The sequence below is a fragment of the Osmia lignaria genome, chromosome 10 (assembly GCF_051020975.1).
Source record: "Osmia lignaria lignaria isolate PbOS001 chromosome 10, iyOsmLign1, whole genome shotgun sequence".
Taxonomy (NCBI): domain Eukaryota; kingdom Metazoa; phylum Arthropoda; class Insecta; order Hymenoptera; family Megachilidae; genus Osmia; species Osmia lignaria.
In genome coordinates, this window is record NC_135041.1 from 8,801,960 (window position 1) to 8,817,306 (window position 15,347).

Below are 15,347 nucleotides of genomic sequence, written 5' to 3' on the forward strand. Positions count from 1 at the left end.
TTTGAAGCTAATTATCATTAACCCGCGAAACGAAATACGAACGAACGTGGACAAGAATTTCTCGTCGTTTTTCGATGAGCAAAAATTATCGCGATGATTTTTGTAACACGTCAGCGTATTTTATTTGGTTGCGACCAACGTGTCGGTATTCATCTGGCCTTTGCCAACAAGTATGGCGAAAATATTTCACGAGACGCGAATGAACGCTGGAATTCCTGCAGAATGTGCATTCGCGACGCGGCGTGGACGCGAACCCGCTATAAATTTGGATAAACGTCGCTTCGCGCCCATTCACCGTAATTTCAATAATCGTATCGCATCGATACGACGAGTTATCTATTTTTTATCAGCGATTGCGTGACGCTCTCGCGGGACGATTAAGCGTTTCAATGATGAACAGAATTGCATTATTTATCTGTCGCAATTCTGTAGCCCCGAATGGATTTCTTCAACTTTCGAAACTGACGAAAGCGGAATTGATCGAAGCAATTTCCGTAATACTCCGAATATCAAGGAAATAATTCTTAGGAATGATATTCTAGCAATAGAGTATCTTCTCCTCTAATAGTTGCAGCATTCAGTTTCTCAAAAATGCATCGCTATCTCGTTGCACAAAAATGCGAGAAATCGGATAAAAATTTCTAGCGAAAAACACGCGTACAGACTCGTATAAATTCCATGAATTATAATCAGCTGAAATTTTGGAAACGATCGAACATAGAAGAAACGCGAAGCGTGTTCGCGCGTTGTGTATTGTACGTGTTAAGCTCTAGGCGTAGTGCGTCGCGGTAGAAACTAAGCATTAGGAGTTGGAAACTTCGAAGAGATTACGACGAATTAAGCTGGCAGCAAGTTGGAGTACGAGAGGGATGAAACGTCTATCCGGACTTCCCAGAGAAACATCGTTTCACGTAAGTTGCTGTACCTTAAACAAATCATTACATTTGTTAACTTCAACGCTTGAAACCATCTGCCTTTTCTAAAGAAAATACTCTCATAGATTATGATAAATTATTTTTGTAAACAACACGTATTTCTATCATTTTTATCATTTTTATCATTTTTATCATTTTTATCATTTTTATCATTTTTATCGTGATCGTTATAATAGAAGTGTACGAACGCAAATCGATTGAGACAACTATTCACATCTTTCGAATTCTTTAAACTACTCAACATATGAACAATTTGTAAATAATAAAAATTGATAAATAAATGATACGAGATGAGTCTGACCGGAAGCGTGGTTATCTTGTCTCGACGACGTATGACGTATCTATTAGTATGCTGTAATCAGACTATTTCAGTACTGATATCAAATCTGTGATCTTATCAATTTCGCGGTAATTGGTGTAGCTGTTCTACCTTTAAAGAAGTGTAGATGGTAAGTCATTGAACACTTCACCGTGAACCATGTGGCGACTGTTGGTGTTGCTCTCGGCCAGCTGGTACGTGTACAGCTACAGCCTCGGACCTAGGATCATTGGAGGAGAAAACACGACGATCGACAAGTACCCGTATCAAGTAAGACAATCGCAGATTTACAATGATTTTATCGCGATCGTATGGGGGCTGTCCATGCGAATGAAAGTTAGAAACAACGTTTCAGCGTGTACAAACAAAATAACACGTATCCTAAACAGAGTCTCTGTAACAGGTGTCTATTCAAGTCGGAGGCAAACATGCATGCGGTGGATCCATAATCAGCGAAAACTTCGTGTTAACAGCGGCGCATTGTGTCTATAAGTAAATGTAAACCGAGTTACGAGACGCCGACGGCACCAAAACGATCAATTATTAATTACCGAAACAATTTTCAGTGAATTATTTCAGGATGTGACAGTTCGCGTGAAGAGTACTTATAGCGAGAAGAGTGGCGAATTGATCGGTGGCGTTAAGTTCATATGGCCTCCTCAGTTCGATAAAAATATTTTGGATTACGACATTGCTTTGTTAAAGGTAGTATATGGATAATATTTTAATTTGGTAAACATAAGTAGGCAACGATGCCTGTTCACAGCTTCCAAACCCTATAAAGAACGTGAAACCGATTAAGCTGGCAGATGCTTCGACAGTGGTGCCGGACGGAAGTAAAGCGGTGGTAACAGGATGGGGTCGGCTAGTGGTAAGTTCTTGTCAACCGTGTTCCTGTGCATCGTTTTGACAGCTGTTGCACCGGTAAACTTTGCGTTTGACGATGGCCGAGTCGATGGCTTCGGTCAACGGTGACGTTCCCCGAGTCTGATTACCTATTGCCAACTCGTGCAAACATCAACGTTCGTTTGTCGATCGGTCGACAATGTTCGGTGGTCATAGTAAACATTCATCGAGTTTGCACTGTCTCGAAACGATGCACGCTCCGCAGACATCCTGCGCGCTTCTGCATCGTCTGGTCAGTTGCATAATATGCAGCTACTTGCAGCCTGGCGGAGGGATGTCGAGCACTCTGCAAGTTGCTACCGTGCCTACGATTAATTGGGCAGAGTGCAAGAAAAAGTATGCTAATTTGAAACCTGGTGTAACGGAGAGGATGATCTGTGCTAGTAGTTTAAACGGGGAGATGAATGTATGCCAGGTAAATGTTCTGTTAAATGTAGCGACGCTTTTTCTGAAACGAACATAATAATTGTAACAATTTTTTTTGCGTATAACATAGGGTGATTCCGGAGGTCCACTGGTTTTCAATGGCGTTCAGATCGGTATCGTTTCCTGGGGTGATGGATGCACAAATCGTGGAAATTATGGGGTGTACACGCGGGTATCCAGTTTAAATAATTGGATACAAAACACGATGAAAGAGATGTAGCGATCGAGGATTCACTTGAAAAAGATGTGAAAATTATAATAAAATTTTTGTACCATAGTAAATTTTTGTTACTAGTTATGACAAATTGAACCCAGCTGAATAGAAAAGAAATAAAAAGGGAATATGATAGAAACACGATGAAAGAAGTATATTTTCAACGTGAAGCTCGCTAATGATAAGGTAAACAGCTTCTTGTGTGCACGTATTCGAAGTTAAGTTTCTCGTTTCCACGTTCTCACCTCCTCTTTGTCACGTGGAATTATTAATTTTACAGCTGACTCGATCGTGCCACGGGTATTCTCGTTGGCGCGCCATTGCATAGATGGTTTTGCAGCTTTGCACAGGTGGCTGACTCGTAAAGGGCTGCTGAAACGAGCGTCGACATTGTACGTGACGCCGTTGATCGGCATCTTCTCGTCTCGTAATGAGAACCAGCAACGATTTCAACAGAGTTTAACTGGCCCTTTTACGTTGCTAAGAATCAAGACGAACGTGACATCTTTAAATTCAACATAGATACTCGGACAATTGGGAAAAACAAAATTTCCCAATTTGTTTTTATATTAGTAATTCCAAATTTAATCATTATACGAGATAATTCATTCTCAATATCTCTGATAACTTCTATTTATCAAAATACCAAGAAACGCTATCTCTATCTGATAACACTTCGAAGAATTAAGAATCAAAGGGCAAAAAGTATCCTCGTTATTAATGACATTTATATAAGAAGTGTGCTAATTTGCGAAATCCCGTGGGAATACTTTCAATTATTCGTAACCAATTTTTTTTTACGTACAATGCGATTCCGAAACCGTGTTTCTTTTTGCCCTCTCGTTCTTCGACAGGGCACGAGTTCGTGCTCGTTACAACGGTCGCAGGGACAACGATTGAGAAGAAAAAAAAGAAATTCAACTTAATTGGTTCGTACCGAAGGAACGATGTTATCGCGAGCTGGCGGTGTTGAAGTTATATTTTAGTCTTGCTCCTTTTTACGTAATCCGTGCGGAATCTAGGTCGACGGTCTCGAGACTTTCCTGGATCGGAAATTTTTCTCGTGTTCGGCTAAATTGATACGAACGACAATTAACCCGAATATCGAAATAAAAGAAGGGCGAGCCTCGTGTCGAACAGCTAGTCCTTTCGCCAACTTCCCGCCATGTATACCTGCTTACCGTTCTTGTTATTGCTACTCGCTCCGTTCACATTGTCGCAGTATTTTTTGTTCCAACGTACGTACACTTGGCCTTTCAAACGCCTCGTTCAATGGAAACGTTTCAATTGATTTTAACGAGGAAAATATTCTATTAAACTCTATACTGCTCGACTTTTTCAAGAAATCCTCTTTGTTCAGAGAAAATGTATATTTATTTGTAACGCAAGCTAAATTTTATATATTACTGTTAATATATTTTTTAGAAGGACAGAGGTTGACACATTTGAATATCATAAATTTATTACAATTGAATAATTGAAAGAAAACTGTAAATATCATTAGTGCTATATTAATTTCCGAAAGTAATAAGTAGAACGTTTCTACTACAGTCCTTAACGTGTTAATTGTATATTTACCTCAAAAGTAGAAAGTAGAAAGTAGAAATTTTAATGGTATACAAACGTTTCTATCTATTTTTGTATTCTACTTATTCGATTGAATTAAATTTGTAACGTTAGTCTTAATTTCTCGACTTATACTTTCAATTTGCCATTTTATATTACACATTGACATAATTACTATTAATTTATTGCTAAAAGCTTTTATTTTCTCCGATCACTCAATTATACTCGTAATACCAATAACAGATGATGCTTCTGTTAATAATGCATAGGTGTCATATTTTAACAAAGTACAGATTTTAATAACAGATCCATTATTAAGATTATTCATTGATAATCGTGTTATTTTATTTGAATCATTCAACATGGAATTATTTGTCCGTCACATTTCAATTGTTTGTTCAATTTTTGATTCGTCAGAGAGAAATTTCAACAACGATTTCTTCTGTGTTCGTTCGATTGATTTTAAAGAAGATCATTAAATCTGGTGGACGTTCGTCGAGCAACGTTACTGCTTAATTAGTAGTTTTTCAACGAGCATGCAGGTGGAAATATAATTTCAATTATTGATTTTTTCCAGTTGATGAGGGCCGTATTGTTGGAGGCCAGCCAGCGAGTATCGATGAACATCCGTATCAAGTAAGTATTCTAAACGATTCGAGCAACTGGTGAAGACTGGTTCAAATCTCTCGAGCAGAAATATGTAAAACAGTTTTTCTTCAATATTGCATCGATTATACAACGTGGTTTTTGACACGCCATTAAATTTACAGGTATCTCTGCGATTTAACAATCGTCACATATGTGGAGGAGCAATTATCAGCGAGGAATGGGTCATCACTGCGGCCCATTGCGTTCAAACGTACCCCACACTTCTTTCTTCATTATCAAGTGTAATTAGTCTTCACCCCTTCACTAACCAGTGTTCTATTGTTTCAGGAAATTCATTCGATTCGTTTCGATAAAAGCTGGCACTTCGGACCTCAGAGACGATGGAATCGTTGTCTTCGCCAAACAAATCATCAGCCATGATAATTACATGAGAAGAAACGCGGATTACGACATTGCTTTGGTTCGGGTAAGTTACATATTTATTTTTCATAATTAAATTCATTCTAGTTTACCTTGAAATTTTTATATTTAAAAATATTTCGAGATCACCGGTGCAAAGTGCATCGAATCTTAAAAATGATTCAAAGTCATCAAAGTGTTAATTACCGCGTTGATCCATGAAAACCGTACCCGTTCGCAGTAGAATGAAATTTTGTACAAACACATACCGGTCAATTGGAACAGCCGAAAAACAAGAATCAAAGGAAAGAACAAATCATTGCACGGTCTCAAAGAAACTTTCAATCGATTCAGAGCAAACGGAACGTCAATCGGCGTCGAGTTTATTTATCAACGGGACACGGGTCTCCCGGTGGAACAAAGCCGAAGAATTCAATTATCGTTTCACAATCAATTCCGCAATGCACAAGCTAGCCGGTTGGCAGCGTTGAAACCAATTACAATTTCAGTTGGAAAAGCCGCTGGTGTACAGTTCATGGGTGAGACCGATTCTGCTGGCACCGATAGCCGATCATTATACCGCCGGTAGCAAGGCGGTGGTCACCGGTTGGGGAGTTTTGAGAAGTGACGGACCGTTGACCGATCAGTTACGTAAAGTCGAGGTACCGCTGGTTTCTAATTCAGAATGCTCCGAATTATACGTGACCCGACCGATCACTTCGAGAATGATTTGCGCCGGTTACGTAAACCTCGGAGGCAAGGATGCGTGTCAGGTAATTACTCTCGCTAATTGTTCCTTCAACGACTCGAGCGTGCGGTTAATCTTTTTTTAATCGCGCCATTAAATTCAACTTTGTACGTTCACTTTGCATTGTTTTTTTTTTACCACGAAACGAATGTCAACGAGAACGTTTGGTAAATGATACACGTCGATTTTTATGGAACTTTGAAATCTGTATTAAGATCTCTGCTTGGAAAGCAGTTTCCATTTTGCAGTTTTTTATATTTCGAAAATGTGGAGTGATTAGTGAAATTAAAAATATCTTTCTCGAAGCTTTATCTTCAATTTTCTCTGTTTTCAAATCTACTATTACTTCTTGTACATACGTATTCTAAGACATAGCCTCTGAACCGTTCAAGTTTTCACTGAAACATGGAGAGGTATGTGTATCTTTGAATAGACTGGAGAAACTTCACTGCTTGAGCTGAGCAGCGAATGGAAGTTAATAGAAGTAAAGTTAACGTTTCCCGTTCCTTGGTAAACGTTAAATGTTTTAAAATTGAAGAAACGTATATCCATTTGCGCTTTCCTTTAAGAGAGAAAGTTCCTCACCGTTCAACCCCTTCCATCGGTGTTTGTGTAATCTTCGCAATACCTTTGTTTCCGAAACATTGGTCGATCCAGATCCAAACAATTCAATGACGATAATATTTTTCCTATTATGTAACTTTATATTGTTTAAATTTTCGTCCACAGGGTGATAGTGGAGGACCCCTGGTGCAATATGACAAACTAATCGGAATCGTGTCGTGGGGTTTCGGATGTGCAAGACCAACCTATCCGGGCGTTTACACAAGTATCACGGCTCTTCGAAGTTGGATCACTGAGAAAACCGGACTCTAAATCATTCCTCTTTAATTACCAGCCTGAACGTACAAGCTCTAAAACGTTTTAATTTATCCCTACGCGACACATAATTAAATTGTGCAAATATTTCCGCACGGAATAGTATACGAATAAAAATACTGTGATCACCGTGATTATTCAACGTTACAATGACGCTTTCGAGAGAAATAAACACGAGAAAATTGGAGCATTTGTTTTTTAATCCTGCTCGTTTGGTTATTAAAACGAGGCAGGCGGATAACGAGCTGATTCTGATGTACGAACGTAACAAGTGGTCCTATAATTGAGCCGATTATATCTGATCAAAAGCATCTGCTATTTAGTCGCACATTGAACGCGAAAAAATATCATTAACCTGTTAATGAACAAGCTGGTACAGGCTAAAAGAGATAATTGACAACTCGCTCGGTTCGGTATTTTATCGTTCGTAATAAGGTATGCGTTCTATTAAACCGCTAATTAGTTCGCGCGACGATCGATAATCGTTCGATGCTTTAATTTGCGATTTATAATTGGGATTATAATTGATACAAAACCTATAGCTCGTTCGATTTCGAAATAAAGGGGATGATAATTTCCTGGAATTCTTTTTTATTCGAATTTTAAGGGTAGAAATTGTTTGATTTTAGTGCGGTAAAGTTTTCTTGGATGAAAATTTTCTTGTTACTCGTGTATAGTGGACGTCAGTGTTCGTCGAGATCCACGTTAGGTAACTGCTGACACGAACATACACGGCTGGATGTATCATAGTTTTACACCCTAATCCATAGGATAGAACACCAATCAGCGTCTGGCCTTCCATCAGCGGAGCACCGGGATCACCCTGCAAGCAGACGAGGGTTGACAGTTTCAGTGATTACTTGCAGTCTCTCTTCCTTTGATTTGCTAATGCATTACCGATCTGCGAATTTATCTCTCTAACGTTTGATACTAATTACTTTGAAAATAAAATTTTAATTCGCCTAGAGGAATCGTGTAGAAGTCGAAAGGAATTAGAAAATAAATTCCTCTATATTTTTAGTAAGATACACTGACAATAATGAAAAATAGAGTAAAGGGAAAGATTGAAATCTATTGGCAACGATGACTCGACCGAAAGCTACCGTTCTTTGTACAGTCCCGACGAATTTGATCGTTATTATGATAACGATGGAACGTGTAGGAATCTCCGCGCTTTATGACAATTTTCTATTATGTTCGATGAATAATGTTCAGCTTTTATTCAGCCGTCCGTATTCAAACGTTCCTTATAACGCGACGAATCTTTTGTGCCTTTTCTGAGCGAACGACGTTTCAGACAGAAAAAGGAAACGATGGCAAATATTGGCGTAATGATTTCATTAATCGTTTCTATACATTTGATGCTCCACTTCGGGAAGAGAATCTTCGATGAAAGAGAGATGTATCAAGATGTTCGTGCATCGTTCAACGTATTTAATATTCCACTCATCGGGAATTGATTTCTTCGAATTGCAGTCCAGAGTCAAGCATATTACACGTCCGAAGCGTGTGAAATCGATGCAGCCGACTCGACGATCGAGTTAGTTCCGTTTCAACGGGATTGCCGTTTAATTGTTCGGCCAAGCACGTGTAAAAGGCAATCAGAATCGCGTCAACGGGCCCTGTAATTATTCGTTTATTCGTTTCACATTTTTCTGCTCGCTGCCGGCGTCACGCGTTTCATTATCGAGGCGAGCAAGTTATTACGAGGCGAGGACAAAGGCCGTTACTCGCGAATGAAATCGAATCGAATCGAATCGAGCGCTCGAATGCTGAGAATGATTGCCTGCTAATAGACAAACAACTGGCAATAATAGAATTCCAAAAATTTGAATACACATTGAAATCGAATTTAAAAGGTAGTACCAATCACATTGTTTTTACTATAATGAAACGTGTAATATAAGATCAGATTTTTATAAAATGAAAATTTTTATCAAAATCTAGAACATCCGAATTATCTCAAATCGAAACTAATCGTTCTCAATTAAAATTCGATTTTCAGACCCAACGATTAACCTCCTTTCTCAATCGCATATCCATTTAGCGATTAATTCCCCTAGGAACCTCTTATCTACCGAATCCACGATCAGAGTGATTCATTTTCTTAATCATAGAGTTGTCAAAGCTTCGACTGGCACGATTTCTAGTTCGCCTGCCACGTACACGCGTATACGTCGAGTTTTTGGGTGCCGAGGTTAGTATTGTTCCTAAAACAGTTGTAGCTGACACTAAAACGGTCTGGTAACGCGTACACCCTGAGAAGCGTCGAGTGCAGTGCACTGAGCGACGCTCGCGTCGAGTGGCGTCACCCGCGACGAGGTCGACGAATCTCCTCGGCAGACGCTTCAGGATCTTAAGTGTTCGCAGGGTTGTCGTGGCTCACGAATGCACACCGTTCTCCCTTTTCCTCTCCGCGAGCCTCGTTTCATCCCTCAATTTTCTCGTCTCCGTCTTACCTGACACGTCTCCACCCCCTGAGTCATGTTGCCCGCGCAAAGCATACTCTGGAGGACAGGTTGGTAGGGGGGCATTTTCGAAACGCAGCTACTCCGATTCATTAAAGGCACTGTCGTCACTGAAAGTCGAGATTCCGCTGGACCGGGCTGAAAATAATTTTTCTATTAGTCTAAGAGCTCTGATACTCTTATATTTATCTAATTTTTTTTCTAGTTTAATTTTCGAAACGTCGTCAGAGATCGTTCGCACAATTTCGTCCCGAAATTGGAATCCCTGTTACACTCTGCACACCTGTTCATCCCTTTTTTTTTGTACAATCGAAAATTGGTCCACGTAAAATGTGTAAGCGCTCGGTTCTCGAATATAGATATCTAGTTTTCGTATCCAGACTAAAATTGAATCCGATATCCCGATTAAAGTGAATAGTAATCGTGCCTGCGTTTTAATGATCGCACGATAACACAGAAAGATAATTGTTACGGGGTATAAAATGGATGACGTTACATTGAAATGGTAACACGTTTCGATCATATTTCACGATTTTTTCATTTTATTTCTCGTCGGATAAGAACACGTACACACGTGTTAAACTGTACGTTGATGAATTATAAAATGTATTCGGATAATTGCTGAATGGTGTTCGTGCTTCCTGTCATTTTTTCCGATAAAACGACAGCGGTTTTATTTTATTAATAATACCACAAACGGCACTTACCAGCGTCTGCTTCCAGCCTGTCACGAAACACATCGTTCCATAATCGAGTTCGTAGTCCTCGTTTTCTGGTACTCCGATTGGCAGCAATTTCTCTCCGAATTGTACAGGAATTTTCAGCTACGTTCCAACAGATTTCGTTATAACGGACTGATCGAGTTCTTTTTTATTACCGATATTTGGTATACAAAAAGACGATTCACAAAAATGAGACTGAGAACAGGATAAATAGGTACAGTATAGGAAAATTAAAAAATATGCATACCTTTATTAGGGCGATGTCATTGAGTAACACGTATTCATTAAAATTTTCGTGTACAACAACGTTGCTCACTTTCAATTCATCTCCGCCGGTGGAAAGGGTGGATGTACGCACTCGCACGGTCACCGTGGACGGGTCTGTCCTGTAAGCAATTACGTTTTGTTGTTTGTTCTCTTGTTCGCGTTGATGCAATTTGCTCGATGCAACAACGCGAATTCCGCGAAAGATACTCACCGAAAAACGCAGGACGCAACGGTTACGATCCACGATTCGTGCATCAGTGCACCGCTGCACGCATGAATCCCGTGTTTCTCGATGGACACCTGAATTCAACAAATATCTGTCAGTTGGTCGTGTGGTACACCACGATCCATGAGTTTTAAATTCTGTTTTTCCATGTCGCCGATTTTTTTTTGTCCCCCGGTTATTCGATTGTATTAAATTTGATGATTTGCACGACATTCTTTGAATATCTCTGAATATAAAGGTAAGAGGTGATATTTTAACTTACGTGGTAAGGATATTCTCTGATATCCACGTATTTGGTATTTTCAAACACAGTCTTAGTATCACAGAAAATAACGCATACAAGTAATAATATTTTCTTAAACATTTCGATGTCGATTGAAGAATACGACTGTCTGAACTGAATTCTGGTGAAAAGTGATATGGCCAAATATTTCGGCAATGAGAATCGTTATCGAACACCGGCGCCCATCAAAGGTGTTCCACCGCCCGAAGTTCAAAAAGTAGCTATTCGTGGAATTTATTTTGGATGTGAAGAAGTATTACTCACCGTCGAAAAAGTTTCGTCGTTCCGTCGAAAGGTACAAAGCGCGATTGTGATTAGCGATAACGTATCGACACCGAGATAATGGAAGAATCGTGTCAAGATTCGTCGCGTCCCTAATTTCGAGCAATTTGTAATTAATCGATCGATCGTGCTAGATAAAACGTATTTCTTGTACGTATCTATGTATTTTATGTGTCTTAAGTGTATCATCATTTTTCAACATATTTTCATATCGAATCGAATACAATAATATTTTGAAGAAATCGTTGCTTTGTTAGATTACAAATGAATGATGACGATACATGGAAGATAAAAAACCAAAGCAGAAGAGCGTTTCAAAGCGTTTCAAAGCCAGAGTTTCAGCATAACAGCGATCTTGATCGAACTGTCCAACTGAATAAACTATCGGAGAAAGTTCGCGGTGTTTTCAGGATCAAAGGTGGCCAAACGTAAAAAGCATTTCGCGGTTAAACAAACTATTTCATCCGTCAAACTGTCGACGAAAGTCGGTATCGGATTCGCTTTTTGTGTCCCACAGTTATTACTCTATAATCTAGAAACAAAACGATGTACTACGAACAAATGGATATACAGTGGATCAGGTATCATTGAGATAATTATAATTAGAGATTGAAACATTATAATGTAATGTTATAACGAATATCATGGAGTATGATATTGATTTGCCTGCTAGCTTGTAAATCGAAAATAAGTAAACGAATTGTAAATTTACAAAATATCAATGATTTTATTTGTACATATATATTAACATTTTAATTACGTCGCTGATTTCGTACATACATTAAAATAGCGATTACATTTTCCACTTTACTGCATTACACTCCACTAATTTCCTTAATCCAAGAGCGTAAATTAGCTACGTTTGTGTAAACACCTGGGTATTCTGGTTTAGCGCATCCGTAGCCCCAGGACACGATACCGTAAAGGGTTTCGCTGGCTGTTAACGGTCCTCCGGAGTCACCTTGACAAGAGTCCTTTCCACCTTCGGTGTAGCCAGCGCATATCATACGGCTGGTTATGGCATTCAGTCCCTGATAAGCTTCCTCGCACTTTGTTCTGGTTACTATGGGGATAGATACCCTCATGAGTTGCGACGATGTCATTCCACCTTGCTGTAACATAAATTTACACCGTGATCGTTCCATAGCTATTTTCAAAAAACCTCGATAGTGTAGGCGTTTAGTGGTGAGGGAGAAAGGGTTTCGTCTCCCCGGACACCTTTAGTTCGGGCCGGGGACCGCTGGGTGGCGGCGAGATGATCGGTGACAGTGTTCTCACAAGCGGTCGCCCCCGACGACCCCGCCTTTTTCTCCCCTCTCCTACAATAGCTGGTGTATTTTTTTATTACACATCATTTATTTTTAATTTACACTGAATTTAATGTTGCATTAACTTACTCTGAGTGCACCCCAGCCAGTTACGTTCACCATGGTATCAGCCGGAACCTCCTCGTCCGCTAACTTGATAGGTTGTACAGTTGGACCGAAGCTGAACCCACCACTGACCTGAAATAGAATTTTTATAATTTTTCTTCTTTTCAATGAATTAATAATATAATTTCTTTTGTAGGACACATACCTTCAAGAGCGCAACGTCGTGGTCGATAATTGTTCGGTCGTAGTTGGGATGTATCACTATGGTGTCAATGAGGTAACGAGTTCCAAGATTTTTATTACTGTTACCAGCTCGAAGACTGTAACGGCTGGCAACTGATCTGTAATTGATGAAACATATGAAAATGCCAACGATTCCAGCTATCTGTGCAGCTGTGCACGTTGCTCGTTCCGCCTCGGTTAAACTGGCGGCTGTTTGTTCGCCAAAATATGAGCATGGTATTTGATGGCCTTATTGTTATTGTATAATAGGTAACCGGTAATCGTGTTGGAATTCGAGCTGCAAAGCCGATTTAATATCGCGATAGCTTTCGTAATTATTATCGTGATCGGCCAGCAAACGCTGCCAGGCGCGAAAATGCTATGGATCATCCCCTGATGCGACGGTGTCACGATATGCTATCTCACGCTAATTGAATCGTTCGAAAAGAGATAGCGAAAGTGTTGTTATATGCAACGTATGGATGAAGAGGAGAATTTATTTTTTAAAGCTTTGTTGGACTTGGAAATTATTATATAAATAATCAAATTGTGGGCGTTCAAGATTAGGTTGAAATCAAAGTCGATTTCTGGGAATTTATGAAAAATAGTGACCAGGGACAATGGAAATCGAATCCAAATGTTCAGGGTTCGTATCGGGCTAATCCACCCTCGACTTTTCTTAAAGGATATAGCATTTAAAATTGATTTTAATTTTAGATTAATGATATAAGAATATAAAGCGAATTAAAGCATATCAAAGCAAGTGAAAGCAAAATTATCGCGCATCAATCTGAAATGTCAATATAACAGGCAACAGGGGTGATGTTTACATCTGCTTAGCAGGAGCGTACTCTGTTGTTAACTTAGCGTATTTGTGTTATTACCCGACGCAATGAGCAGCAGTGACAGCCCATTCGCTGCTGATGATCGAGGCACCGCAAACGTGCCCGCTGGTTTGCAGGCTTAGTTGGTACGGATGCTGACGTATGTCAGCCTCGACTCCTCCGACGATATGGGTATCCGGAAGTGGAGGGTATCCCCTCAAGGCGGTGCCTATAACGGTAATCAAATTTACATTAATTCCCACTAAAATATTTTTCTTTTCAATCAAGTTAAAAGGTGCAGTACTGTTTCGCGATAAAAACAGCGAATGAAATTATTTATCCAGGATATTTTTGAACGATATAGCGAAAGAAAATTAAAGTAACGAGCCCCGTGTACTCTCTTTTCTTAGCACTCACCGAAGCATCCAATAATAAAAACACTCAGCACAACGACTCGTAACATCTTAGTGCAATATCAAAGATTGTGCGCCGTGCACCGCTTTTATACTGGAAACTTGCTCCTCTGATTCAGCGGAAAAATCCTTATCTGACGACAGTGCAGCGTGCTTTGCGCAAGTAGCACGTGGTGCAAGCATTCGTAATATCGTAGTTACCAAGGATGTGCATGTAGAGGGGGTGGTGTGGGCGGATAGCGTAGGAGAAGAATAGCTGCGCTTTTTCGCAGACGCGATTCTAACAATATAGCGAGATAAAAATCACGTCGTAGTACGCGAGAGGCGCGATAAGATTTTGAATGAGCGTGCACTTTGCTCGATAAGGGATTTTCAATGACCTTACTCGTTCTCGGCCGTTTCCTCTTCACAATGGACCTCGATCTGGTAACGAGCTTCTGCAACAGATTGCTCGAACCTTCTTTCATGGCAACCTTAAGCTTCTCTTATACCGGTATAAAGAGATCGAATGTTAGTTTCAATTTGAATTTCAAGAAAAATATGTCTATCGATGGAAGATTTATTCAATTTCTAGTGATTCATAAAAATGTTTATCGTCTATAAATTTTGTCGAGTGTCAAGCATCTTGAGCAAAATTCTAATTCACACTCCAACCGCTGTTGTTCGATTATTAGCAACCAGGGACCGATTTGCCGGTTTGCGATCGGTGGTTAGGATTTGATGGCTAATTGCACATGTTGATTTACACATTTTGCCAGCAAATATATGGATCGCTGGCGATTGTCCTGCGATTAAATATCCTGCAGCGTCCGCTATGGTGCAACCCTACGATTGGATAGGATAAAGCGAAATACCGACAATAGACATTAGTTAACGACAATTCCAAAAGCCAATTGTGTAATCTGTCTCCCGGGCTTTGTTCGCTTTGTCATTAAACTCCTATCGTGATTGCGACGAATCGAAATTACTCATGCTTTTTATTAATCATTTTCTCTTATTTTGAAACAAAATGTAACGTATTTACCAATGAAAATTACGGTAATAAGCAGATGTCTGGTAAACACGGAATACACGTTGTTTTTCTGTAAAGTGTCTTCCTATCATAATTCCATTTTATCTTTTCCAGCTACTGAAACGTTGAAAATGATTGATGTTTATTTCATTTTCACAGCATGATTCGATCGTTGCATTTCGTAAAATTTAATTATCTCGTGATATATTGTGATAGAAATGCAAAAATAGCAGTAGAGATTAAGGTATCATATT

The 15,347-nt window shown here is 39.5% G+C and overlaps 3 protein-coding genes across 3 annotated transcripts; 1 reads left to right on the forward strand and 2 right to left on the reverse strand.

The window, feature by feature from the left end:
* Nucleotides 1-1,369: 1,369 nt before the first annotated feature.
* LOC117611631 (transmembrane protease serine 9) lies at nucleotides 1,370-7,165 on the forward strand. The gene is made up of 13 exons (XM_034339647.2): nucleotides 1,370-1,524; nucleotides 1,658-1,746; nucleotides 1,821-1,959; nucleotides 2,021-2,125; nucleotides 2,423-2,575; nucleotides 2,657-2,805; nucleotides 2,865-2,880; nucleotides 3,945-4,038; nucleotides 4,944-5,002; nucleotides 5,137-5,225; nucleotides 5,303-5,441; nucleotides 5,884-6,147; nucleotides 6,852-7,165. The coding sequence occupies exons 1-13, from the start codon at nucleotides 1,414-1,416 to the stop codon at nucleotides 6,996-6,998; spliced, it is 1,554 nt and encodes a 517-aa protein (XP_034195538.2). The 5' UTR covers nucleotides 1,370-1,413; the 3' UTR covers nucleotides 6,999-7,165.
* A 47-nt stretch (nucleotides 7,166-7,212) lies between these two features.
* Nucleotides 7,213-11,211, reverse strand: LOC117611632 (trypsin 3A1-like). Its single transcript, XM_034339648.2, has 6 exons — nucleotides 10,947-11,211; nucleotides 10,670-10,758; nucleotides 10,439-10,577; nucleotides 10,177-10,293; nucleotides 9,461-9,607; nucleotides 7,213-7,824 (listed from the first exon to the last, which is right to left on the reverse strand). Exons 1-6 carry the CDS (start codon nucleotides 11,046-11,048, stop codon nucleotides 7,627-7,629), a joined length of 792 nt encoding a protein of 263 aa, XP_034195539.2. The 5' UTR covers nucleotides 11,049-11,211; the 3' UTR covers nucleotides 7,213-7,626.
* Nucleotides 11,212-11,956: 745 nt separating this feature from the next.
* LOC143305727 (trypsin-1-like) lies at nucleotides 11,957-14,245 on the reverse strand. The gene is made up of 5 exons (XM_076690476.1): nucleotides 14,086-14,245; nucleotides 13,729-13,897; nucleotides 12,828-12,963; nucleotides 12,647-12,754; nucleotides 11,957-12,361 (listed from the first exon to the last, which is right to left on the reverse strand). The coding sequence occupies exons 1-5, from the start codon at nucleotides 14,129-14,131 to the stop codon at nucleotides 12,065-12,067; spliced, it is 756 nt and encodes a 251-aa protein (XP_076546591.1). The 5' UTR covers nucleotides 14,132-14,245; the 3' UTR covers nucleotides 11,957-12,064.
* Nucleotides 14,246-15,347: the final 1,102 nt, after the last annotated feature.

What these genes read in the sequence shown, in the direction of transcription:
- LOC117611631 (XM_034339647.2), top strand. Translation starts at nt 1,414, where the DNA reads ATGTGGCGACTGTTGGTGTTGCTCTCGGCCAGCTGGTACGTGTACAGC. An exon ending in CAGGATGGGGTCGGCTAGTG is followed by an intron (nt 2,126 to 2,422) that starts GTAAGTTCTTGT and finishes AGCTACTTGCAG; the next exon opens with CCTGGCGGAGGGATGTCGAG. An exon ending in ACGACATTGCTTTGGTTCGG is followed by an intron (nt 5,442 to 5,883) that starts GTAAGTTACATA and finishes TTACAATTTCAG; the next exon opens with TTGGAAAAGCCGCTGGTGTA.
- LOC117611632 (XM_034339648.2), bottom strand. Translation starts at nt 11,048, where the DNA reads ATGTTTAAGAAAATATTATTACTTGTATGCGTTATTTTCTGTGATACT. An exon ending in TCAGAGAATATCCTTACCAC is followed by an intron (nt 10,759 to 10,946) that starts GTAAGTTAAAAT and finishes TGTTGAATTCAG; the next exon opens with GTGTCCATCGAGAAACACGG. An exon ending in CAGGCTGGAAGCAGACGCTG is followed by an intron (nt 9,608 to 10,176) that starts GTAAGTGCCGTT and finishes AATTATTTTCAG; the next exon opens with CCCGGTCCAGCGGAATCTCG.
- LOC143305727 (XM_076690476.1), bottom strand. Translation starts at nt 14,131, where the DNA reads ATGTTACGAGTCGTTGTGCTGAGTGTTTTTATTATTGGATGCTTCG. An exon ending in TTTTATTATTGGATGCTTCG is followed by an intron (nt 13,898 to 14,085) that starts GTGAGTGCTAAG and finishes TTACCGTTATAG; the next exon opens with GCACCGCCTTGAGGGGATAC. An exon ending in ACTGCTGCTCATTGCGTCGG is followed by an intron (nt 12,964 to 13,728) that starts GTAATAACACAA and finishes CATCAATTACAG; the next exon opens with ATCAGTTGCCAGCCGTTACA.